The 24,762-nt window shown below is 40.9% G+C and overlaps 2 protein-coding genes across 5 annotated transcripts in view; one reads left to right on the top strand and one right to left on the bottom strand.

The window, feature by feature from the left end:
• Positions 1 to 406: 406 nt before the first annotated feature.
• DEXI (Dexi homolog) lies at positions 407 to 9,320 on the bottom strand. Its single transcript, XM_056503568.1, has 2 exons — positions 7,909 to 9,320; positions 407 to 1,053 (listed from the first exon to the last, which is right to left on the bottom strand). Exon 1 carries the CDS (start codon positions 8,449 to 8,451, stop codon positions 8,170 to 8,172), a length of 282 nt encoding a protein of 93 aa, XP_056359543.1. The 5' UTR covers positions 8,452 to 9,320; the 3' UTR covers positions 407 to 1,053; positions 7,909 to 8,169.
• A 541-nt stretch (positions 9,321 to 9,861) lies between these two features.
• The window catches only part of CLEC16A (C-type lectin domain containing 16A), a 62,692-nt gene continuing 47,791 nt past the window's right edge, over positions 9,862 to 24,762 (top strand). For all 4 annotated transcript variants that reach the window (XR_008841583.1, XM_056503165.1, XM_056503168.1 and 1 more), the window contains exons 1-8: positions 9,862 to 10,070; positions 16,228 to 16,356; positions 16,981 to 17,114; positions 17,858 to 18,006; positions 18,670 to 18,775; positions 20,615 to 20,738; positions 21,649 to 21,823; positions 22,767 to 22,820. Coding sequence is in view for 3 of the 4 variants with exons in the window: in XM_056503165.1 (XP_056359140.1) it covers positions 9,991 to 10,070; positions 16,228 to 16,356; positions 16,981 to 17,114; positions 17,858 to 18,006; positions 18,670 to 18,775; positions 20,615 to 20,738; positions 21,649 to 21,823; positions 22,767 to 22,820 (951 nt within the window). In the remaining variant the exon portion in view is untranslated. The remainder of the gene's footprint in view (positions 10,071 to 16,227; positions 16,357 to 16,980; positions 17,115 to 17,857; positions 18,007 to 18,669; positions 18,776 to 20,614; positions 20,739 to 21,648; positions 21,824 to 22,766; positions 22,821 to 24,762) is intronic.

Genomic DNA, 24,762 nt, shown 5'->3' with positions numbered 1-24,762 from the left:
CCACGCTGGGAGCAGATGGCAGACAGACTGCAGAGGACAGACATCATGCAGAGAGTGTCAGCAGAATTGTTTTCACTTCTGCTTTATCCAAAATGTTCTTGATATATCAACTTGGTTTGAAAATTGCATAGTTACAAAAATCAGACTTTTCTAAAAAGCATAATAACAATAAAACAAAACAGTCCAATGCCTGTCCTAATAACATGTGGTCCCCCACACACAGTACCTGATGTTTCAGTTCAGGTCTGATTTTTTTAAGTAGCTGTTCATGAGACAGATTTCCTACCTGCTGGCCATGTCAGCAATCTGGAACTACTTGCAAGTACCTGCAGGAAAACTGGAATTCCTCTGAAAGCATATTTCAATTATATCCTTTTCTGAAGAAGAACAACTCCAACACAACTGCTTAGTTTTTCATGGAAAAGGTCAGTCTTTATTGTATTGCTTTCACATCTGTACATAGGAACATAAGCTTAAACTATCTGTGAGGGATCCTGTGTTAAATAATGAATCCACCTGACATATAAAATTCACTCTCTGATCTATTTCAAAACTCTCATTTTAAATAAAATATCTTGCTAGCACAGTTCTTGCTGTTATACTCCCTGAACAAAACCTCCTTCAGTCACTCCTGCATATTTTCCCCTGAGAAAGCACTGCCTTTGAACTACTGGCTGGTAGAATTTTCAACGTGTGATTGTAAAACTGGCTTAAGCTATATGTAGGGTGTGTCCATTTGGGTAACATGTATCCATCCAAAAGTTTATCAAATCTGGGTAGTATCTTGATTTTCTGTTATAATGTTATCTTATTTTTTCATATAGTCCATCCCAGAATTACCCATGGAAGCCCAGCATGGTGCATGAATCACTGCAGTAAGTGCACACACAAGAGGCAAAGACCATGAAGAGAAGTCACAACTGACAAGGTCTGATGACAACTCTTCTTCTTGTTCTCTTGTCCTTATTTTCATCTCTACATTTCAGAGTATAGTTTCTTTCCAGGACTTGATCCATTAGCCTGGTCATAATCCGTTTCAGGTGTTTAACGAATCTGTTTAAAAGAAAACACATAAATACAGAGTAATTCTCCATACCTAAAATGAACAGAAAAGTCGCTGAGTATGTGTCACATACAGCACCATGTTGTTGACTTATTAGAAAAAAAAAATTTAAAATCAAACTCTTTTGTGACTATGGGTAATAATTCTTTGAGAAGTGAAGACCTGCACAACCTTTCAGAGAAATCAATGTCACAGTTTCTGTTATTGTCAGAGCACACCAGTCCTTAGGAATTTTAACAGAGCCATGAAATTACCAGTGTAAGGGGTATGAGAGTAAACCACAGTGCATAACATCAATTACTAGGGGATGTTCTTAAGAGTAAAAACAGCTGTGGCATACAGTGGGATAACCTATTTTATCCAGATTTGGTATCATTAGACCTACTAATTAAAACTGATGTTTGAACTGGCTATATTATCTTGACTAGATACCGTTCATTAGAGTGTTTTTATTTTTTTGATCGTTGTGTTAATTAAGTATTGCCTACATTTGATGTAGTCTCTGACTTTGGTCACTTTCTCTTCTACTTTAGAGTTGCATTGTTCCAACTATTTTGAGTTCACTGCTAAGTAGTTTTAGAGCTAAGTAATATTTTGGGGTAACTTCTTGGTCTTAATGCCAAGAATAAATTACTGTTATATTGCTTTATCCTAGTTTATCTAATTTGCCTTGACTGAGTCAAAGTATCCCACTGCTATTAGGAGGTGATTTTTTACAATCATCAGGGGTAAATACAAGGCTGAGAATATTCCTTAAGTAGAACCAGAGCTGTGGATTAGAAAGGTGCTGGGCACTAGTGACAGTATTCATCTGGTCCTGTGATTTTACAGATGACTAATTATTATAGTGTAGAATGGTGCAGCTCTGAGAGGGGATGACTGGGGATGAGTCTGTGTTGAGGAGGAGTTGAGGTAAAGAAGACCATGAGCAGGTCCCCTGGCTGCCTGCAGACATTTCTGTGTTGTGTGCAGCTAGTCTGAATGGACAGCTCCTCCCTCCTTCCCCTTTATGGGTCTGAATGAAGAATGAAATCTGATGGTCACATGTTCTGCATGAGCTTGGACAGACAGAGCAATAGTGTCATTAACAAAGGTGTTACAGGAATCCAAAAGCAAACAGGTTGACACAGGACTGGGGGAAAGGCTCTTTTAATGGATTGAAAGCAGATTAAAAGATTGAAAGCAAAGAATAAATCTTGGTAGGAAAGAACTCAGTAGCAGAATATACCAGGGACCAATTTTTATTCATCACCATTACTGACTCAAAGAAGAGGATGAATAGAGGAATCTTCAAGATTGCAAAAAATAAGCTCTTTCAAGTATTCAGATCATGTACTGACAGGAAAGAAATCCAGAGCGATTTTATAACAGAGTGGGCAAAGGGTGGCAGGTTTGGAGAACATTTGCTAAAGGGCTAAGCAGCAATGTGCTTTCTAACATCCTGCATTGTGCCTTGTGGATTTGGGACAGCACAGAGAGCAGCCTGCAGATTTTGGTCAGGGACATGAGCTCTCTTAGAGGTGGAACACAAGGCTTTGAGATCGTGGTCTGACTCATCACAACACTTCCCATGTTCCTGTGTGCCACTTACTGCAGATTCTAGGTCAGAAACAAGAAGCACTTTGTGTCCAGTGAGGCATTTCTGTCAAATGTCTGTCAGCTACAGTACCTGCTAACAGAACACATCTGCTCAAAATCCTTTATCTTAAAATGAGAACACGAATAAAGAAAAAAAGCAGCTCTACCAGGTTGCTCATTTCATGTTTATCTGATTGCTTTCCAAATGGAACTAAAAACATCTACAGCAGACAGTTCAGTGCAGTTGTCAGTATTCTGCACTGTAGATCAACCCTAGGATGACTTTAAAATAGCACAGCAAAATGTATTGGGCCTCCAAATCAAAGTGTAAAGCTGTCTAATGGTAGTTCCAAACACTGCTGTAAGGCTGCTAGTCCAAGACTGTAATTTGTTGTGGCAGATAATAAATGGGGTGTAAATTATACAATTGGTCAGAATATTAAAACCTGTCTTCTAATTTTCAGATTAGAAATCTCTCCTTCAAATTTAATGAGAACCTATTTTTTAACAGAAAACTTCAAAAATTTCAGAAAACTGGAAAATCAAGAGGTAGAAAATATTTTAAAATATTTTTTAAATCTCAGCACTAGAACTTTCAATAGCCTAGAACACACCTGCAAGCACTGAAGTATGACTCCAGCACCAACAGCTCAGGCACGGTATCTTTGTTAAATCTGCCTTTGAAGTTACTGTTCCTCACAATGCAGGCTGGAGCAAAGGACACATGGTGTGGCTCTGTTTCACACCCTGGCACTGTCTGCTTTCTGTTTCCTCACTTTCTGCAGCACTGTTTCAGCTCTTGCAGCCTATTTGGCTCTACTGCCTGAGCCACCATTGGGCCTTTCGGGCCCTGCAAGGAGTATTTAGCCTTAAGTCCGTGACCTTACCTGGAGCTTCCCCAGCAATCCATCATCTTCCATTATATCATTATTTCCCATATATGGCTCCTATTTGTCTTTGCCCTTTTTATCACATACATTAGACACATGCTTGTGTCTTCAGAAAGCATCATTCAAACTATTCAGCTATTTTTTTCTTTCCAAATCTGTAGCCAAAGTAATAAAATTCAACCGCAAAAAGAAAGACAGTCTGACAGTTTTCCTGAACAACTGGAAAGATTTAGCAGCTTGTGCATATTTAATCCTTTGGGACAGCTGTACTCCTTATAAGCTAGGATTATTATGAGGACAAAGAGTTAGAGACTAAATGTCTCTAAACAAATTATTCTTTTCTTCTATTTTAGGACTGATAGTTATTAGCTGAACTATAATGTCACTTTGTCCCTCCTCCAGAGAAAACAAACATGAAGAATTAAATTGGATTAGTTTCTTAATTCCTTTGACAACTTAAAAGTGGTAATTGGCTATTGATGCCTATTGAAGCAAGTTTGTTACAGAAAGCTTGATTTTTATAGGAAAGAACCACAGACTTTAAAAAAAATTATTCTTTAAAGTTACTTGTGGCTGAGGCTTTTAACACCTGCAATTCTCAGGCCTAAACTATGTCTACTTGAATGTCTCTCTAATATCCGTGCCTTACTCTAATTCACATTGTTAACAGAAACATTTGGATAACTTTTTTAAAAATCTGCTTACTCTCTTGCCATTATATAAATAAATGCATTTGGTAGAAAATCGCTTAGAACTGTCCATGGCTGTGGTTACTGAGTCTGTATGGACAGCTGAACAGTTAACCATGATTTTGTCTTCCTTCCATCTAGAAAGGAATTCCTGGTAAGTACACATTTCTTTAAAGCAGAGCTGTCAGGTGAATTTGAACACTGGACTTCTATTATTTTTAATAATATCTAAAACTTCAAAACACAGTTCTAAAAATAATAGCAATTGCTCAATCCTGTTGCTACTGTAACTCATAAACCAGCCAACTGATCTGTATCATGGATCTGTATCTGTATCAACAAATCACCTTGGCAATATATACAAAAAGGGGGAAAACAGTGAAAAATGGCAAGATAAATTAAGTAAGAAACTACTCTGCTTGTTATTTTTAATATTAAAGCCTGAAAAGAAAGATGTCAAATGCATTTAAAGGTATCCTGACAGTGCTAGTGACATCATTCTTCTGATCTGTCCTTTGCAGGACATCTCTGCTTCAGAACAGAAGCACAGGGGGTGGCTGTCTCATAGGCACTGAGCCTGCAGTTCTAATTGGCACTATATTGATGAGCTGGGGAGTTAAGCTATTTTTTTATTCAGAATTTAGATGCTGGCATTCATTAGAAGTGCTGAGTCACAGGTTTTTGAGTGCTGGATTCTGCTCACTGAAGATATTAATCATAATTCATCTTATGAAAAAATACAGGTAAAGCATGTACTGCAAGATTACATAAGTTCAGTCTTTCGTATTCAATTTTCATTATTGATTACTTTTGCCCATTTTCTTTCTGATAGGAGCACTTTCTGATGAGTCACATCTAATTTTATGAAAGTATGAGAACATTCATATGACCTTATTCCAGGGGGCTTCAAATATAGCAAAAAACCTGGTACACTCACACAAGAACAGTAGATGACATGAATGAGCTCAATTCTGTTCAGTTCACATATATTAATTTCTTCATTTGAATAGGCCAGGAAACATTTTTCAGCTGCTTACTTATCTGTCTGCCTTCAATCTCTGCCACCAATTATGCTCAGAAACTTGGACATCATTTTGCTTCTATTGAGTTTATTCAAGTGAGGGGTTTGCTGCCAGAGAGCACAGAGCTGTTCTGATCCACGTGTTCTTTTATTTTTACATCTAAATTAGCCTTTCCACATACTGCAGAATGGCTCCTGGGATTTGCCCCCTCTGTTTTCCTGTCACCCATCACTCACCCAGGATGGGAGGCACTGCTCTCCCAGGCACGGAGGACGCTGCAAGGTTTCAGCTCAGGCTAATCATAGCTCTTTGGTTGTTCTCAGAAATCACTGGTGAGTCACATGAAGAACCTGCTCTTTAATGCAAAGAGTAGGCCTACATATTTTTCATCACTGCTGGCAAAACAGACCCATTCTTCCTGCAGTGTCTTGTGAATCCTCAGCACTTCTGGGTGCAAGCAAACAGGGCAGGTGGGAAACCTTCCCAGGCCAGGAGAGCAGGGGTTAACACTCACAGGGAACTCGGGTCACTGCAGGCAAAGCACCACAAGAATTTAAATCTTCCCTTTCAGAGCCTTACTGCTGCTCCCAAAGCAGAAAACACAGCTCCAAATTAGGGCCATCTTCTGCCTGCTTTGCTATTACAGAACTGGTGAGGAGGAATGGCACAGAATATTGAAGAAACCTGTAACCAGGATATTAACTCAAATCCCTCATCACGGGGATAAGGCTGTGTCTGGTAGTTAAATAATTATGCAGCTTATGGCCTCGCTGCTACATCTATAAGTATAATTTAATATATAAATAAATGAAACACAGTAAATTTTGTGCTGCCTAAGGACTGATCTAACTTTTGGGATTTGTGATTTGATTCTCAGTGGAAACCACTATCTACCATGACAGCTTCCAAATAAAAGATCAAGGTTGGGGCTGGTACCTGCACAGAACTCTATTAGCTCATGGTAGATATAGACTGAGCCTTACTTCTGAGCTTTGAGAAAACCTCTGCATTTTGATTTTTGCATTTGGAAGAATTTATATCAAGAAGTTTCCAGAGCTGCTAATCTTATTAATAAAAAGAAAAATTTTAATAATTCATCTACACTGAACAGAATTGTGCTCATATCAAATTATGTATTCATATAGTAGGAAAAACCCACTGAGTAAAATTGTGTCTGGTGCTCTCCTTAGGTCTTCCTGAAAACTAGAAACTATTCATCAAGATACATTCTAGACAGAAAAAAAGTGAGTTTAAAAAAGTATTTTTAATCCCTCTACTAAACTGCACTGGAGCCACTAAGATTTGGAGTTTGGGGAAAGGTATTTTGGGGAAGAAAATTGATATGGGTTTTAGCACCAAAGATTTTGCTTACATTACCATTAATTTTTAGGAATTTCCTTCCTGGAATACAGAGCATGTGTATTATTTGTCTAGCTGAAAAAGAAGGAGACAACCACAAAAGTAGTCAATCATGTTTTGTGGGGAGGATTGTTCTGCTCCACACTTTCTATCCTAGCAGAATTCATTCTAATCCAGTTGCTTGGGATGGGCCACCAAATGTTGGCATAGACACTTCCATTTGCAGTGACTATATGCAGTGGGATCTCTTCTGTAGCAACAAAATCTGTTCAATCCCTCGTTAGGCTCCCACATGCCTTTGGCCAAGCCTTGTTCAGCTGTGTTTGTTCAATCAATATTATTCCAACACCAAAAAAGTCCAATTTTTCCTTCTAAACTATTGGCCAAAATCAGCAAATACTGCTTACAGATCTGACTAGAAATATTCAGGGCATAATTTAAACCTATATGAAGGACAGAACTACAGGAAAGGTTTGTTTGTGTTTGTTAAATTAGAAGACTGCTTAAAATAGTTTGATATTAACTGGTATTTGTATAGTGTGGTCACCGAGTTTATACTTGTAACCCTATAACTGAATTTTCTATTGGATAATTTCAAATAGAAAAATAAAGATATCCTGAGCTAGTTTTCAGATTTACAGACAATATTTTGCTAAAAAATCTGCTGGCAGATTTGCTAACACATTTTAATTTAAACTGTGAATGTTTTCATTAACATACATTTGGCACAGAATGTCCTAGCTAGAAATAGTGATTTTTCTTCCCAAATGCATTTCAGTGTTTTAAAATGCTAATTCCTTACATTTCCAGAGTTTTAAAATCACTCAGAACTACAAAAAAAAAAAAAAAAACAACAAAAAAAAAACCTGACCAAGCAAAGCCTCGTGCTACAATTAAAATGTGAAGAATGTTGAGCTGGGTAGTTTGTCATTATCTGAGAGAGTGATGTTAAAGGGCAGCAAACTAAGATGTATTTTTGGCTCGAGGAAGGTCTCTGAATTGTAATCAATATTAACCGGGATGCTCGTTTCGATTCAGGGCTGCTTTCAGGGCCGGATCAGCAAAGTTGCTGCTCGGCTGTACAGGCAGCCCCCGCAGCAGCACCGCGGCTCGGAGGATGAGTCCCGGGGGCGAGGGTCGCTGTCCCCGCCAGCCCCCGGGCGCTGCCGGCCGGGGGAAGCGGTGGGGCGGCCCCGGCCCTTCGGCCGCAGTGCTCGCCCGTGCCGGGAGCTGCGGCGGAGCGTGTCCCCGGCGCTGTGCCCGCTGCCCCGGCAGCGCTGTGCCCCGCCGGACAGTAAATTACTTACTTCCCCTGCGAGCCCTCTGCGTCTCCGCGGGCCTGCCGGATGGCAGCGGGTCCCGGCTGCCCCTCTGGCCCTGGCCCTGGCCCTGGCGAGGCGGGAGTCATTTGGAAGTGAAGATGCTGCGCACAAGGAGCCGCGACGCAGCGAGGGCACCCCGGGGCCGCGGCTGTCCCCGAGCTGCGGCCATGCGGGCACGCCGGGCCCCTGCCCCTGCCCCGGGCCGGGCGGCAGCAGAGCTCAGTTGCTTCGGAGCGCCCTGGGGCGTCACTCCAAGTACCCGTCAAACACATCCAGCTCGCTGTCCGTCTCGTAGAGCACGGAGCCAGGGTCGGAGAGCATCCCCAGATCCACCAGAGCCTGGTCCATATCCTCGGGCAGGAAAACGATGCCCACATTGAGGACGATGTACTCCATCAGGAAGGCATAGTACAGGATCAGCACGTTGACAAAGAACAAGCCCACGTAAAACATATAGGGCAGCACCAGCAGCGCATGGAAGGCCCAGGACTCCACCGAATCCAGACGTGCGGAGACCGCGGCGGTCATGCAGCCGGGGGGGGCTGCGGGGGCAGCGGGCACCGACCCGCCAGGCCGGCGCGGGGGACGGACGGCAGCGGCGGAGCCGAGAGCGGGGCAGGACTGCACGCCGCAGCCCCGGCGGCAGCGAAGGGCAGAATCCCTGAGGAACCGGATTCGGAAGGCGGGAATAGGCGAGCCCCGCAGGGGCGCGGAGCGGCCGGCTCGGTTCCTTCAGTTCCCGAGGAGGAGGAAGAGGCGCTCCGGCGGGCGGCCAGCGCGGGTTCAGCGGCGCTGCCGCAGCCCCGCCGCTGGCAGGAGGCTGCTCAGCGGCATCTCTAGCCCGGCCACTGCAGTCCCGTCGCGGCTCCCTCCTCCTCCTCCTCCCGCCCGCAAACTTTGCGGAAGGAGCCCGCAGGCGCGTTGGACGGTCGGCGCGGAGCACCTGCCAGCGAGCCCGGCCTGAGCGGCAGGACCGTGCTGCCCGCCCCCCCTCGCTCCCCGCCCCGCGCCCGACCTGCCGCACGCCGCCGTTGTTTACAAGCGCCGCGCTGCTGCTGCCGCGGGCCGGCCGTGACGGGCGCCGGCGGCTTCGCCGCGTTGTCGACATTCGGGTCCCGCTGCGGCTGCACGGGGGCTGCAGGGCACAGGGGGCGGCTTCCGCTGCGCGACCCTCGGCTGCGCGCTCCTGCCTGCCCGGGCTCTGCCGCAGCCCGCAGCCTGCGGGGCGGGCAGCTCTGGGCTGTACCTTCCCCCATGAAAGTTGTTTCACGACCTCTGCTGTGACCGAGGCCCTCCTGAAGCAGCACTGCGGGCCCCGGTCCCTTTCGGCTGCGGTGCAGGTGTTTCATTGCTGACCGAGGCTTTACCTATACCAAAATATAACCGAGGGCGGGATTCTAACCTGAGTGCATTTTTTATACCGGCTGACAAACTCTTCAGCTTTTACATAGATTTAGTTTATTTCTCTGGCTAAAGCAAAAAAAGAAAAAATTCCAAACTAGATCAAGACAGTCAAGTGTCCCCTTCTCTTTGTTCTTCCTTAATTTTTAAGCCGATTCAAAATCCTTACTGGAAAAACCTCAGCAAGGGGAGGTCAGCAGCTGAATTTCTGATGCTGCATCTTGCAGTACAGGAGTTGACCCCACCGACCAGCTTCGTTTGGGTTATGAAAGCCGAACAAGAATGTCAGGAGCCAAATTTTACTTCAAATTACAATGCATTTAGGAAGTACACTGACACGTTTAATGTTTGTTTTTTTTCTGACTCGCATTCCGTTTACTCTCACGTTGTCTAAGCGAGCCACCCCCAGAGCGCGCCGGACGCAGGCCCCGTCCCGCCCCCGTGAGGGCTCGGCCCCGCCCCCGCGCTGCCCCCTGGGACTCGCAGTCCGCGGCCGGGGGCGGGGCCGGGCCGGCTCTTTCCGGCGTGCCCTGCCTGCGCATGCGCCGTGTGCGCCGGTGCCGCCGCCGAGGCTCCGCGCCGGTCCCCGCCCGCCGCTCGCCCGCCCGCCCCGCGGGGCTATGAGGCCGTAGGGCCCGCGGGCCGGGGCAGCCTTCCGCCGCCAGCATGTTCGGCCGCTCCCGCAGCTGGGTGGGCGGCGGGCACGGGAAGGCCGCCCGCAGCATCCACTCCTTGGACCACCTCAAGTGAGCGGGGGGCGGCCGCGGCGTCGGGGCGGCGGAAGGTGGCGGAGCTGTGAGGGGGCTTGGAGGGGCGGTTGCGGCCGGGGTCCGTCCGCGGAGCTGTGAGGGGCAGGTTTCCCTCGGAGACGGCTGCGGGGTCGGGAGGGGAGGGGGCGACTCGGCGGTCGACGCTCCCCGGGCGCTCGCTGCCCTGGCCGGGGCGTTTTGCCGCAGCTCTCCCGAGAGGGAAGCGCCCGAAGCCGTCCCCGGTGGCGGAGGCTCTGGGCCTGGTGTCTGCCTCACGGAGACCGGCCTCCTCGTCCCAGAAGGTCTTCTGGGCAGACGCAGTTCGTCACGTACTGTCACTTTGGGCTGCCATACGTGTTTGTTTTGTTTTTAGTAATGCTACAGAGTCTTCGGAGGAGTAGAGAGCGAGGCATGATAAATACAAGAAATACCGCATTCCTCGTGAGGGAGAACTTTGTTTCCTGGTGGTGGCAGAGGCGCGGGGCTGGTGCCGGTGTGTGAGCAGTGCAGCTCAGGGTGTGTGGGGATGTCGGTACCAGCAGTGAGTCACAGCTCTCGAGCCGGGAGGTGCGCTGGGCTGCGGGACGCAGCAGCTGCTGCAGAAGGAAAGCTTTGAGCTTGAGAACCATAACGTGTGGCTCCGGAGCCCCACAGCCCGGTGGTACTGCTGGCCGCAGAAGGTGGAAGAGTTTTTTCCTAGCTCTGCCACTGGAGAGTTGGAAGGGTGGCAAGGGATACAAAATTTAATTTAATTTCCCTGTTCCATTTTAAGTGTTCTGCTATTGCAAGAAAAAGAAGAGCCACCTTGATAGCTTCTCTTTGTACTGAACGAAAAAAAGAGGTCATTAAGAGACGAAGCACTTTCTAAATGAAATCACTTTGAATATGTAACTCATTGAGAAAAAGTGCCTGGTAGTTTTTAGTTGTCTTACAAGGAGAACGTGAATGGGTTCTGATAGTAATGAGCAGGATGCCCTGTACAAGATTTGGATCTTGCAGTTGCTTTATCACGATGTTTTATGGAGTCCGGTCCTTGTCTCTATACTGGAAAAATGTTCAGAATTAACAAGACTAACTGAAAGGCAATGCTTTTTACCAAATATACAGAAATCAAGTCCGCAAATACAAAACTAATGAGGCAGTAGCATTGCAGAAGTAATTTTGAAAGCATTGTAGGTCAGACTAGTAAGTCAATGTAGTCTGGTTTTACAGGAAAAAGGGGAAAAGTTGTGCTCATGTAAACATAGGAATGTTCTGTTGAACATACAAGAAGTAGCTATTGTGTACTACTCAGCATTAATGGAGCTTTAGCTGTGTCTGGCTTTGGTATTTGACTTGAAGATAGAGCAAGAATGCTTATGTGTGATGAAATTTGAAGAAACTGAATCTTAAGTTTTTTCCTAAACTTAAAGGTTAGTGAAAGGGAGACTTGAGACTGAACTTTCAGGCAAGAAAAATATGTCCATATGTTCTGTTGAGGCCACAGAGAATAGAAAAATGACACCCTATCTCATTTGTAGTAAAAGGGAATTGGGCTGTAAGTTTTGTGGCTTGTGCTTGACTTGTTATCTGAGAGTTCAAGTGCATAGTTATCTACTAAAGTATGAGTTTTGGTCTTTTTGCTTTTTTGCATGTGATTTCTATAATTATGAATCTGAAATGGTCAAATATAAACGACAGATGAGACCTTTGACCTATTTAGACTATGTATATTTTAAGTATTTGTTTATCCAGGCTGTGTGAATTTCAGCTTCTAGCTGGATGCCAGCAGGAAAGGTGAAATTTAGGTCTTTTTTTTAAACGTTGAAGTGAGTAAAGTAACAGAAGGAAAAAGGGCAGAGAGCCTTTCTTTTGGGGTCATGAAAGAAAGTCTTAGCAAGCTCACTTGATAAGCTGTTTACCTTCTCATCTTTTCAACTCATCAAAGCCCCATTTTTTATTCCATATGAAGGAGCTGAGTACAAAACACCTGCCTTGCTATTACAGGTTATCTCAGCCTGTAAAAGGTATATTATGCTATGTTACTGTTGAAACCAGTCTGGACTGATTGTGTGGGCACATTTTTATTTTTAAACTTGCATAAGGTAGAGTTTAGTCTAATTTGTAAACATGTCCTTAGTGACACCAGCAGCGTTACTGTTTTTTGTCAGTAAATGCTGGATCTTTCCCATCAGCTTTAAAGCAGTTTGTTTGAGGCTTGCTTTTGAAATTTTACTACTGTCTTCCTGCAAACACGCCAGAGAATGGATTGGCTAAAGGAAAATTGTGAGGCTGTTTGTAATAAGTGTTTTTATATCAAGTCTCTTGATCGAGTGAAAACAGTTAAAATATAATCCAACTTCTGAAATGTGATATAGGGAAGGATGAAACAGTGCTACTCACTGCCTGGGTGCTTCCCAGACAACTTGATATTTTTGTGTGTCTGTTTCTGATTCAGACTTTTCCCTCTAGTTTTCTATGCTATTTTACATAGCCCTGTTGTTACTGTTAAGCACATTTCTCATTGTTGCTTCTGCACTTGGTATTTTAATTGCATTGTGATTGCTCAAAAGGTTGCATGCCATTAAAATTGGGTGCTGAACATTTCCCATGCCTTGGTCAGATGCAGTGTCCATAAAGGTGTGCTTGAAGTCTTTTTTCATGGGTGACTCATTTCCTGAGGCCCTGTCCGTGCTATGCATCAGGTTTTCTCTGTGAGAATAATATGCAATTACCTGATTACAGGCAGAGGGAAGGAGCAAGCCTGTTATGGTCAAGTGTGGGCTTTTAGAATTCGAGGGCTTGACTTCCTAAACTCTTACCTGTTTTAGTGTATTTTTTGTAAGTAATAAGTCGGAAATTCATTAATATGCACTTAAAATATTCATGAGTTATTATGTTACCCCTTTAAGCATGGGTTCTAACCAGAAGAATGTTCAGAATTTTGTTTGGTTTGGTAAGTTGCTGGCAACATCTCCTGCTGATTCTGATGGTATTGGGTGCTTTGACACTTCCTGCATGATGTGTTTTTGTTTGAACCCAGTCGTCAGATACAGAGATGACAGAAATCTCATCTTTGATGGTTTTGTGTTTTGAAGCACAAACCTGACCCCTCTAATCAGCATTTAGAGACAGCCTTTAAGGATTTAGCTAAATACAAAAATACTGGATTTGTGTTCTCATGATGCAGTATTTCACGTGCCTGTAAAGAGAAACAAGTATGTGTTTCCTTTCTTGTTCATTTTCAAGCAAACAGGATGAATAAAAAATGAAATACAAAGGAATAGCTTGTAGGTGAAGCCCAGATTTCCTCTAAGTGCATCAGTGCCTCAGCAGGTTAAAGAATTGTGCAGTAATGCTGCTATTAAGTAAATAAATTTGGAGATAAAGTATTCCTGACTATTAAACGATTCTTGCTTTTTGTGTTTGTAATGCTCTATATTCCATAGCCTCCCAAAATGAAGTAATAGCTTGTTATTCTTTCCAAATTCTACTGTTGGAGTAAACTTTAATCCCAAGTTTGTATCATGTAATTTATTAATGAGAAATACGTGTTCACAGATGCAATAATTTCTATGTGACTTCAAATAAATAGGCTAAAATATGTGAAGTAATATAGTATTAATTACTGACTGTGTCAGGAAGTTCTTCACATTATTGTGGAATGAACTGATTTAATTACCATCTCTTCAGGTGTTCTCTGCTCCATTAACTGCTGCATCCTCAGAGCAGGGACTGAGTTTGTGCTGTCTTTTGATTCACTGTCCTGATAATGCACATAGTGCCCTAATGGGAAGTTTTTCCAGGGCTTGTGTGCTATATGCTGATTTAGAAAACCTGGGAATTCTCACAGCCTTAAGCTCTTATATCTTCACTGTGAGTCATCCCACTGTCAGTCTCCACAAAAGGAATCTTGAACTGTGATCCTCAGATTAGTGGAAGAGGATTTCCAGGTGATCTCTGACTTGCTATTTAATGACTGATATGGTACAGCATGTGACCAGGCAGTTATGACTGTAGGACACAGCTGAGATCAACTTTTCCTAGAGTGGCTTCAGTGTGATCAGTGACTGTTTTGGAATTGAAAATGAGTGTTGATTTATGAGGGGAGGGAGAGAATTTTTTTTACTGAAGAGAAAGATTAAGAAAAGACAGTTTCTCCTCCTCCTCTCCCCCCCCCCCCCCCCCCCCCCAAATTCCCTTTTTTCTCTTCTTTGCTGTCTGATGATATGTATGATATGATAATGGCTTTGGTAATGTGGTGCAGGCTTTGTTGCATTGCTGACTCGGGGGGGGGTGAGAAAGGGAGCACGTGTTATATCAAGTGTATTAAAGCTGTGAATTTCTGAGGGCTGTTTTCCTTGTGTCCTTGTGCAGTACTCAACACAGCAAAATTGTTGTTTGATGGTTAAGTAATATCAAGACCAGCAAGTACAGAGTATTTTAGCGTGGTAGCACAGAGCATTTTATCAGCTTCTCTAAAATAGCACCTGTTCCCTGCATGGCTTGTGAGGACAGCCTGTGTGCAGCAGGTCCTGTGAAACTGCCCAACTCGGTGGCAGCTCAGTGGTTTAAGAAGTCTCCCAAAACCAAATCTGACAGATTTTAAGTGAACTGTAAATATGATCAAAGTTCTTGTTTGTTTGAGGGAGGTTTTTTGAATTCAAGCAAAAGGTGCTGAAACTAGTCAATGTCTTATCTTTGTGAGTCTGATAAATAGTTGGAACAACCTCACGTGAGAGTTCAGTTAAATGGCATTTTAGTCTCTGACTATGTGCTTGCCAGAGAGTCAATGTGCAGTGATTCAGTTTTTTAGTGTTTATAACATGGATGGGAATTCTGTTTTTTGAAATGCATTTTCAAGTCTGCTTTTTTTATACTAACATCTTATTTTAAGCCATGAACCAGACACTCCAAATTTTTGTTACAGAAATGCACTGTATTTTTTGGAACCTTACCAGAAGCTTGGCAAAATTCTACTAATGAAATTCCTAAAATTTCAATCTGAATCACTGAACAAACTTTCATGGAATCCAAAACAAAAGTGAAAGGCTGCCCTAGGGTCAGGACACAGGCTATTTTCACAGAATTAGATGCTTGGAGTTTTGATTAACTCCACTAATTATGACAAGATTGATAATATGGGAAATCTTCCTTTCCAAACCCTTGTGCATATATTGCACAGAAATCCTGAATGCTGAGGTGTTCCTCCTGGTTTTCAGTACGATCACAGCATAACAGTATAGGAGTTCTGGTTAAGAATCTAAACTGGTGCAGTTCTAAAATTACATTAAATTTCCCTCATGTTGGCTTTTTGTTTCTATTTGGTGTTTTTTTTTTTTTTTTTTTTTTTTTTTTTGTTTTTTTTTTTTTTTGGTGTTTTTTTTTTTTTTTTTTTTGTGGGGCATAGGAAAGTAACAAGACAGAAGTTGGTACTTTGATGTGACAACTTATTTGGATAAAAAATGCTTCCCTGAAGAGTAAAATTCTGAGACTTAAAATCTGAAAGGCTTGTATTCTACAGCTTCCTATCACGTGTGATATAGACATACCCCTTCATTAGACAGTCTAAAACTCTTGCCCTTTGAAATAATAAATCTGGGCTTTACCCTCTTTCCAGTCAGTATTTCTGCTCTCAAGAGAGCAGAGACCTGATGGTGGAGCTTTGCTAAGGTGAATAGTCTTTGAGAGCCCTGTGTTTGATATTAAACATCAGAATTGATGTGAGTTTGTAAGGGATCTCTGCAGGCAAGAGGAGGGATCAGACTTCCCTGGTTAGACCTCATGTGCCACTTTCCAAAATCAGCTACTACATGCTTACCTGCTTCTTCTTTTTCTATTTTCTTGCTCATTGCTCCTTTGACTTCAACATATTCCAAACAAATTCCCAGAAGAAGCACTCGGGACCAGTTGCACAGTTTCTAATTATGTTAACATATGCATAAGCACTCGTTATTCACTTGACTGGGGGTGGGGGAGGGGATTTGTTTCCATTGTCACTTACTCTGTTTAACAATTATTTTTCTCTCTGCATCGGTATTTTAGGGTTTTAAAATTTTACGATTATTAGATTTAGTATGTGCAAATATATGTCTGCATTGGTACAGTGATGAAAGACAAACATGGTGTGTGTGGAAGTGGCAGGATAGCACATTGTACTTCTTTTTTCTTTTAGGTACATGTATCATATTTTGACTAAAAATACAACAGTAACAGATCACAACCGCAACCTGCTGGTGGAGACCATTCGTTCCATAACAGAGATCCTGATTTGGGGGGATCAGAATGACAGCTCAGTGTTTGAGTGAGTACTCCTGAGCCAGTTCTCTCTGAGACTCTCCCTTGAAGAATGCTTGGAGTTATACTGAGTTCTGTACATTGTTACGGTTATCTCCTTCAAGACTGTATTTCATGACTATATATAAAAAGCTGTGTCCTGTGGTAGATGTAGATGTGTGAGCAGGTTCATATTCATAGCATACAGGAATTTGCTGCTTCTAAATAGTGTTTAGACTCCAGAGCCCCTTTCAAGGACTGCTTTTGTTTGACTCTTCATTCTTTTGATATAAATACAAACTCTAACCTATTCTAGAGTCCGGATTTACTCAGTATATCTATTAATATCACATTGCTTCAATTTACCTAAGATACCACAAATATCTTATTCTAGCTGTGGTATCTAGAGCTGATAAATTGAATATACTAAAAATACAGTAAGAAGGACCGTGATTTCCTGATACCTTTTTTCTGCATAATTTGAATTTTTAGCCCCCTTGTTTAGTATTCCAGTACAACTTTGCAAAGTAATTTTTTGTAAAAGCAAAACATGCTGTTTGTCAAAGTTACCTAGAATCATCCCTGCTCCTAGCCAAATTATGTTCCTGTTACTTACAGCATGTGACTTAATGACATCTTTATTTTATTTCAGCTTTTTCTTGGAGAAGAATATGTTTGTGTTCTTCCTGAACATCCTGCGTCAGAAGTCTGGTCGTTATGTGTGTGTGCAGCTGCTGCAGACTCTGAACATCCTTTTTGAGAATATCAGCCATGAAACATCCCTGTGTAAGGATACATTTCCAGGCTGCTTAGGATGAAATTATTGAGATTTGGTTGGATTCTCTTTCATTCAATGAAATTTGGTCTTAATATCCCTGCACAGAACTATATGAATTACTAACAATCTTTTAAATTGAACATTACCAAAAATATAGTGTAGACTGACTCCACAATAGCTTTTAATGTAAATTTTCAGTGGTGCGAAAATAGTTTTTTGCTACAGCAAGCATTTAGCACATTTCAAGGGGTTCTTTAAGTCAATTAATTGTCATCTGAAATATTCACTCGCTGCCACAGGTCATGTGGTGGAACTCTGGTGTGTAATTTGTACTGTAACTGTTTTGACATCATTGGTGCTGGCAGTCAGCCATGGGGGCTTCCCTCAAGGTTTTTGGCAAAATATGTAGAGGATGGAGAATTAATAATTTGAAGCACTGTTACGAAAGTCGTCATCAAGCCTTGGGTAGTTGGGACTTTGGGAGGAAAAGGATTAAGTGTAATTAGCTACAGAGCTTACCTGAATTGAGGAAGATGGAGTATATTCTCAGTTGACTTGTACTTGGGAGTAAAGACATTTGTAGGATGCAGATCCTTTATATTAATACTAAAAGGCATTACTTGAGTTGTTTGGTTCAAAGTTGTGATCTTCAAGTATCAGGATGTTGCTTTCTAGCTGGCACTTTAAATATATCCTGTGGTTTTTTTGGTTAATCTGTGTAAATACTTCTTTTTTTGTTGTTTTTTTTCAGACTACCTGCTCTCTAATAACTATGTGAATTCTATTATTGTCCACAAATTTGACTTTTCTGATGAGGAGATCATGGCATATTACATATCATTTTTGAAAACTCTTTCCCTGAAGCTCAATAATCATACTGTACATTTCTTTTATAATGAGGTAAGTAAAAAAGGTTGCAGTATAATGATAAAAGGACTTGAATGAGAAATTGATGAGTGTGGCACATACTCTGTTTAGTCTCTTGTCTCGTAAATGTCTTGCTTTTATTTTTATAATGGCCATACCAGTGGTTGTGGATTTGTTTGTGAGGATCTCTGCACAAGCATGGCATTATCCTCTTAAAACTATAATAAACTGAAAATCTGGAAGTTAGTGTTATATTGGATCATTTCAGTTTTCAGATCAGTGTTAAAATATGTTTCCTTGAGAATTCAATTTATTTGTGCCTTGTTTTCTTGTGCTTTCATAAACAGGATCTTTTCTGTTGCATGATTTGGTTCTAAGAGGTTTAGTCAAAGTCCAAAAGGCTGAGTCAAAAGGGCAAAGTGGAAATGGGTTTTTCCTCTCTGCACTCTTCTTTCTGCCAGAAGAGGGCATGAAAGTACTGAGTATGTGCACAGTTATCCTGGGAAGCTCTGATGCTTAAAGCAGTTTATTTTAATGCAGGGCTACAAATGCAGCTGAATGTGCATTGTAAAATCATTTTGATTACTTAAGTAGAAGGTAAAGATACTGAGTTAATACACAGAAAACATATTTTATACAGAATCCCATATTCTGTACACATTTAATGAATAAATATTTTCTTTCCTCTTGTTACAGCACACTAATGACTTTGCTTTGTACACTGAAGCTATTAAATTTTTTAACCACCCCGAAAGCATGGTCAGGATTGCTGTTAGGACTATAACTTTAAATGTCTACAAAGGTATGCTTTTTATATATTAAAAAAGGCATGTGTGCAAATCTTGTTTCATTATAGTTAATTTTCAGTTATTTGCTTGTGAGGATTTTCTGTCTATTTTATAAGGTTAAAAAGCTTAGCATGTTGACAAGTTCCAGATACACATTTTGACTTTTGTGACCACTATCCCAAGCCTGCAGTATGTACTTGTAAATAGTATTATTTTCTCACCAATGAAACTGGCTTTAAATAAAACCCCAAAAGTGTCAGGCATACACAAGGTTCTTTAGTTTCTCTTCCAAGAGAGGTCAGAATGTGACTGTATTTAAAAAGTAAATAAACAAAACCCCCAAAATCAGTGTTTTAAGAATATGAATTATCTTGATGAAACTGAGCTTTCTAGTGTGTGAAGTAGTAACCAACATCACTCCCTTTTGGATTGGAAGTGCATTAAAATGGCTGTAGAACTGTTAGGTGCTACAGTCACTCCAGTCTCACAAGGAGCTGGACCATTCCCAGAGGTGCTCGGTGAAGGCCAGGATACTGCAGTCTCAAACTCCTGTGCAGGGCATTCCAGTAGGATGTAAGGAAAGAACCTAAAGCTTCACTGTGAGAGTGAACCCCACTGCAGTGGGGTTTCCAGAGAAACTGTGGCATCTGTATTGTTTGAGGTCTTCAAAACCCAGCAGGGAACTCAGCAACCTGGTTGAACTTTGAAGTTAGCATTACTTTGAGAATGTCTACCCTAAACCCAACATCCAAAAGTCACTTCCCCCTAAATTTTTTTTTGGGATATATAACATTTTTAATAAACTGAAAATATGACAATGTTCTGTGTAAAAAATGGTTGTTTATTCTGAACTTCTACCTCTGAAATCAGCATGATTATAAGGTAATGTGTATTATACAATATGTTCAGGCAGGGTTCCTTGTTCTTTAGTCCATTTTAAGTTAAATTGCATGTTAAATTAAGAGAAGAAGTGGTTTGACATTCTTCATAGAAGAATATGTAGTCTTTTTTAAAGCAATGAGCAGTTAATGACTGGATAACCTGCATAGCAAGTAGGGTCTTTACAGTGTTGGCTGCAACACTTTTTATTCTTGTATATTGAGAAATGGGCACTTGGTACTTGCTTTCTAGTTCAAGGAACTGTAAATGCAAATATGAGCTCACAAAAAAAAGAGCAGATTATAGGCTTCATATTCTATTTGTGACATAGTTATACAACTAAGAATTTTAAGAAAAAATTTACTTGTCTAAATTTTCATTGAATGTTGTAGTGATATAATGGCTAGAGTTGAAAAGGCAGAGCTTTCAGATGTTCAGGTTTGATAATTTTCTGACTATTTTGCATATATTCTGCTCTAACACCTACCCTGTATGTTTTAGTTTAGATGCTTTGTGCTTTAGCATTTTAAACCCTTTTAGAGGATGTCACTATCCCGGTTCCTAATCCTGTTAACTGTTGTCTGTTTCTTTTGCCCTTCCTTCACTGATGATTCCTGTGTTCCTTAATGCAGTGTCATGTAAGTCTAACTAGCTTGACTCTCAGCATTGCTGCTTTATTCTTGTGCTTCTCTCTTCTTTTTAATAAGTAATGTGCTAAAAGAACCTTTCTGAATTCCACTAGATCTGTTTATTTTCAGACATCTGTAAATATATCAACATTAGGCTCATTCAAGCCAGCTAAGTACTGATGTGACATTTTTATAGATTTCCATTTCATGCCTAAGATTGTGTCAGGTGTATACTTGTATGGAAAACTAGCATGTAATCAAATTCAAAAGATATTTTGTTGTATTTCTTAAAAAGAAATAAAAAATACTGGCAACTGATTTTTCTTTTTAATGATTTCTCTTCAGTGGATAACCAGCCTATGCTGCATTACATTCGAGATAAAACTGCAGTTCCTTATTTCTCCAACCTCGTCTGGTTTATTGGCAGCCACGTGATAGAGCTGGATAACTGCGTGCAGACTGATGAAGAGTAAGCTTTTACCAGTGCTGCCTATTGAATGGGAATGCTTTTTCCAGATGTCAATGATGTTCTTATTTTGTCTGTAGTAGTCCAATTAAGTTAGTTTCTAGATATGTTCCCTTGTAGACTGTTCAGACTGTTACTCTTTAATGTTTTTTAGTGATTCTTCAAGGTAACAGTGCTGTGTGCCCAGTCTGTGCTGATATCCCTACAAGTAAATTAGTGTTTGCAATGAACCTTTTCTTTCTTTGTTTTGTTCTGCTAAAAAATAGCAGATATCTGGAAGACACAACAGGTATTTTGTGCTTCTCAGTCTTATAAACTTTGTCTTTCTAACGTTCCTTTTCTATGTGTCGTCTTATTAGAGGAGCTTTCTGAAAAGATTCCAGGAAAAAGATTTAAACTAGAAAGATGGACTTCAATATGTGAATTGTCAGACATAATATGGCAGTGTAATATTCCACTATCAACTACAGAAATACTTCATTGATTCAGGTTGTTCTTGGTTTGTCTTGCCACCCCCACCTTAGAGTGGGTGTGTGTTTCTTGCTTTCCTAAAGTGAAGAGGTAGGTGTTAAATACAACACCGAATTCTTCTTCCATTTTTGGAAAAAAAATCTCTCATTTTTGTAGTTGACTTGTGGAAAGACTGGCAATGGAAAGCAAAGCTTTGTAAAAACAGTCTTGTGAAAACTTAGGGGGAAAACCTGATATGTGCATCCTAAAGAAAATACAGGCAACTGTTTAACAGTTGCATTAATTGACTTCACTGAAACATCTAGTTTGGGCAGTCTACCTGAGCCAGGTGATCTGTGCCAGGGTTGCACATTGATTTTTTTTTTTTTTTTTTTTTTCCCCTAAGTTTTTAAGTCTTTCACAGTTGATCACATATAATTTTTTATTTCTCCTCTCTTTTCAGGCACAGAAATAGGGGCAAACTGAGTGACCTGGTAGCAGAACACCTTGATCATTTGCATTACCTTAATGATATCCTTATCATTAACTGTGAATTTTTAAATGATGTGCTGACAGACCACCTACTTAATAGGCTCTTTCTTCCCCTCTACGTGTATTCATTAGTAAATCAAGACAAGGTAAGCTAATACCTACAGTTAATTCTCAAAGGTGCTGCTTACTGTCAGTGTGCAAAGTGATTTGACCAGTAGGTGTATGATACTTCTGGTATCTATGTATGGTTTGCATGAAACAGCTTAAATAAGGTGGCTGTAGAGGAAATACCCTGAGATGGAATTCAAGAGCACAGTAGATCAAATTTTATTCACCAAAAAAATGTTTTGGGTGACACGGTGATTAAAAGCTCACAGGAGTGGAGACCAAGAAGAGCCACAGATTTGGAATAGGGTTTAAATTTCTGTGACACTGGGAGATGTGTGATTTCCTGTTCTGATAAGGTAATTTGTCTTCTGGCAAAAGCAGAAAAAGCAAATTTGCCGTGATCTAAAAATCTGTCCAGGTAGCAAATGAAGACTTTGGGTTTGGTACTTATTTCTTCTATTTGTAGAGAAGCTGTGTTTTAATGTGATGTAGCTGAGTTTATTTTAAAGCATAGCCTTTAAATTAAGTGGAAAACTGGTTTTTAGTAAAATAAAAACTTTTTTTTTAAACCTGCACAGATTCCTACATTCAGTTGTCTGTTGTGGGTAATATTTCATGCTAGTTGAATAGCAAATTTTCAGAGCAGTCTTTAATGAATGTTCACTGAGAAGAAATTTTTGAACCAGTAGTAGCATAGTGGAAACCAATGTACTTCTCAGGTGCTCACCTGTTTAAGTTACTGAAGTGATCATGAGAGACAGTAATTAATTGCAATTTTTTAACCAAGGAAGAGTGAGGGATATGCTTATTCAGAGTCTTCATTTCAAATAGTTTACAAGTAGTGAATGGTAAGGAGCATGATGCTTTCTGAATATTTTGTAGCAGAATGTGAAACAACACAAGTTTCATTTTAAATAAAACATTAAGCCATATAAATTCTTTGTGTAAGTAAGTAAACCATTTTTGTAACTTCTTCTGTAGGGTGGAGAGCGTCCAAAAATAAGTCTCCAGGTTTCTCTGTATCTTCTTTCTCAAGTAAGTATTTTAAGTATTTGTCCTATTTCAGAACAAATTTTGCAGTACAGTTGTGGTTATAAAGTAGTACATTTTCATAATTTTGGCAAAACCGTAAAAGAAAATTTGTCAGAACAAATTTTTAACCTTGCAGTTTCCATTAAGAAAAAAATAAAACTGCATAGAGTCCCTGACAAATGAAGTATAATAGTCATGCAGCATGTGGGACAGAACTGGTACAATGGCAGATGAAATTTACCTAGATGCTGTACTGCATTTTGAATCTGCTTAAGCTATGGAAAATTTCAGGTTTGAATTTTCCTGTTTGAGAACCCAAACCCCAAAAACCACCACTATTAAAATCTCACTTTCTCACAATATGAATTTCATTATGCCTATAGGTTAAACCTGTCAATAAGTACTTATTTCTTACTCGTATCAGTTCCACCTCCTTTTCTTTCTGGAACTTATTTTCAAATTCAGAATTTTACAGTAGGTTTTTTTGTATTGTAGAGAAAATGCATTTGTTCTCCCGTAGTCTTCAGTGCATTCCTATGAGACTAATTTTCTGAAAATAGTTTTGACTTGTGTTCATAGAATTTATACTTCTTTTTCTTTGATCTTAGAATTTTTCAATGCTCATTTTATTATAATCTGGCCCATAATTTCATCTTTTTGCTAGAAGTATGGAGTTGGGGTTTTTTACCTAGGAAAATATAATTTGATGCTCCTTAATTTAAACCTAAAAAATTTTAGTGGTGTGAGGATTATTACACAGATAAAACTGTGGCTGCAGCAGCTTCTTGTAACCAAAGGGATCTGCATCATACAGTTGTGTATGGTGACCTGTTTTAAAGTTTTTGCTTTTGATGGAAGTATGGACCGGGTATCACTTCAGGATTTGTATCTATGTCTTCGTTCTCTTTAAAGAAGAAAATGGAAGTAGTCATAAAGAACTGAGAACAAATTTTGTATATCAGAATGGGATGTGATATAGAAAAATGAAGCGATTGTTTCTGTGACTGGCAGAAAACCATCTTTTCCCACCTCTTTTAACCTGGAGCTTGTCTGTGGTCGGGTGAGACCTGCCAAACCTTGCTGACTGTTTTTGTTCCTGACACTGGGCATATGCCCTAGGCACTACTCATATTAGAGACAAGTGCTTGAGAGACTTGTGCTTGCACCTGGAAATGCACTGCTGGGACTTCTCAGCCACTGTTACAAAGGGAACACATGCTGTTCTTGCAGCAGAACAGGCCTGTGGACAGTCACACAACGCTTGCTGCATTGGCAGAAGCTCGAGTGATTTGGAGGCTGTTCAAAGCACTTTTGAAGGGTGTTGTGACTTAAAAGTTGTATATAGATCACTACTGCATGCTAATAATCTCTTTACTTTTGGAGGTCTGGAATGCTTCTGACTTTAATCAGAAAAGCTGTGGAGAATATTTAGCTAAATATTGTCAAAGTGATTAGATGTAATGACTTAGAAATTATTTGGGAATTTTACAGCTAGAATCACTGATAAGGGATCCAGCCTTGATGTTCCTGTGCAGAAAATGGATATAAGCTGGCAGAAGGCTATTGTAGCTGGACCTGAGCTGGTTCTGTCCAGGAGCTAGTTGTTTGCTGGCCCAGACTTGTAAGCCTTGGCTCAAAATAGGGTAGTCGGTGTAAACACAGAGCTCTGGTAAAGCACCAAAACACTTAAGTTCAAATGTTTCAATGCTCCAGGCATTATGGTCCTTACTCTTGTGTTCTGTAGCCACTGTGTAGCTGACACTGATTTTCTGCAATTTCAGAGCCAGAAAAGCTGCTTCTGATCCAGATCATCCTAGGGTATAGCCTTTAGTTGTGAATCACTGCACAGTGATTGTGTGCACAGAACTTTCTGGAGTCTGGCCAGTTGTTGGCACACAGGAAGGTCTGGGGATGCTGTGCACCATAATCAGTTTGTTATTTCTAA

The sequence above is a fragment of the Oenanthe melanoleuca genome, chromosome 14 (genome assembly GCF_029582105.1).
Source record: "Oenanthe melanoleuca isolate GR-GAL-2019-014 chromosome 14, OMel1.0, whole genome shotgun sequence".
Classification (NCBI taxonomy): Eukaryota; Metazoa; Chordata; class Aves; order Passeriformes; family Muscicapidae; genus Oenanthe; species Oenanthe melanoleuca.
The sequence above is the reverse complement of the archived record's forward strand: the minus strand, read 5'-3'. Positions and strand labels throughout refer to the sequence as shown.

Coding starts and splice junctions, on each gene's coding strand:
- DEXI (XM_056503568.1), bottom strand. CDS start 8,451: ATGACCGCCGCGGTCTCCGCACGTCTGGATTCGGTGGAGTCCTGGGCC.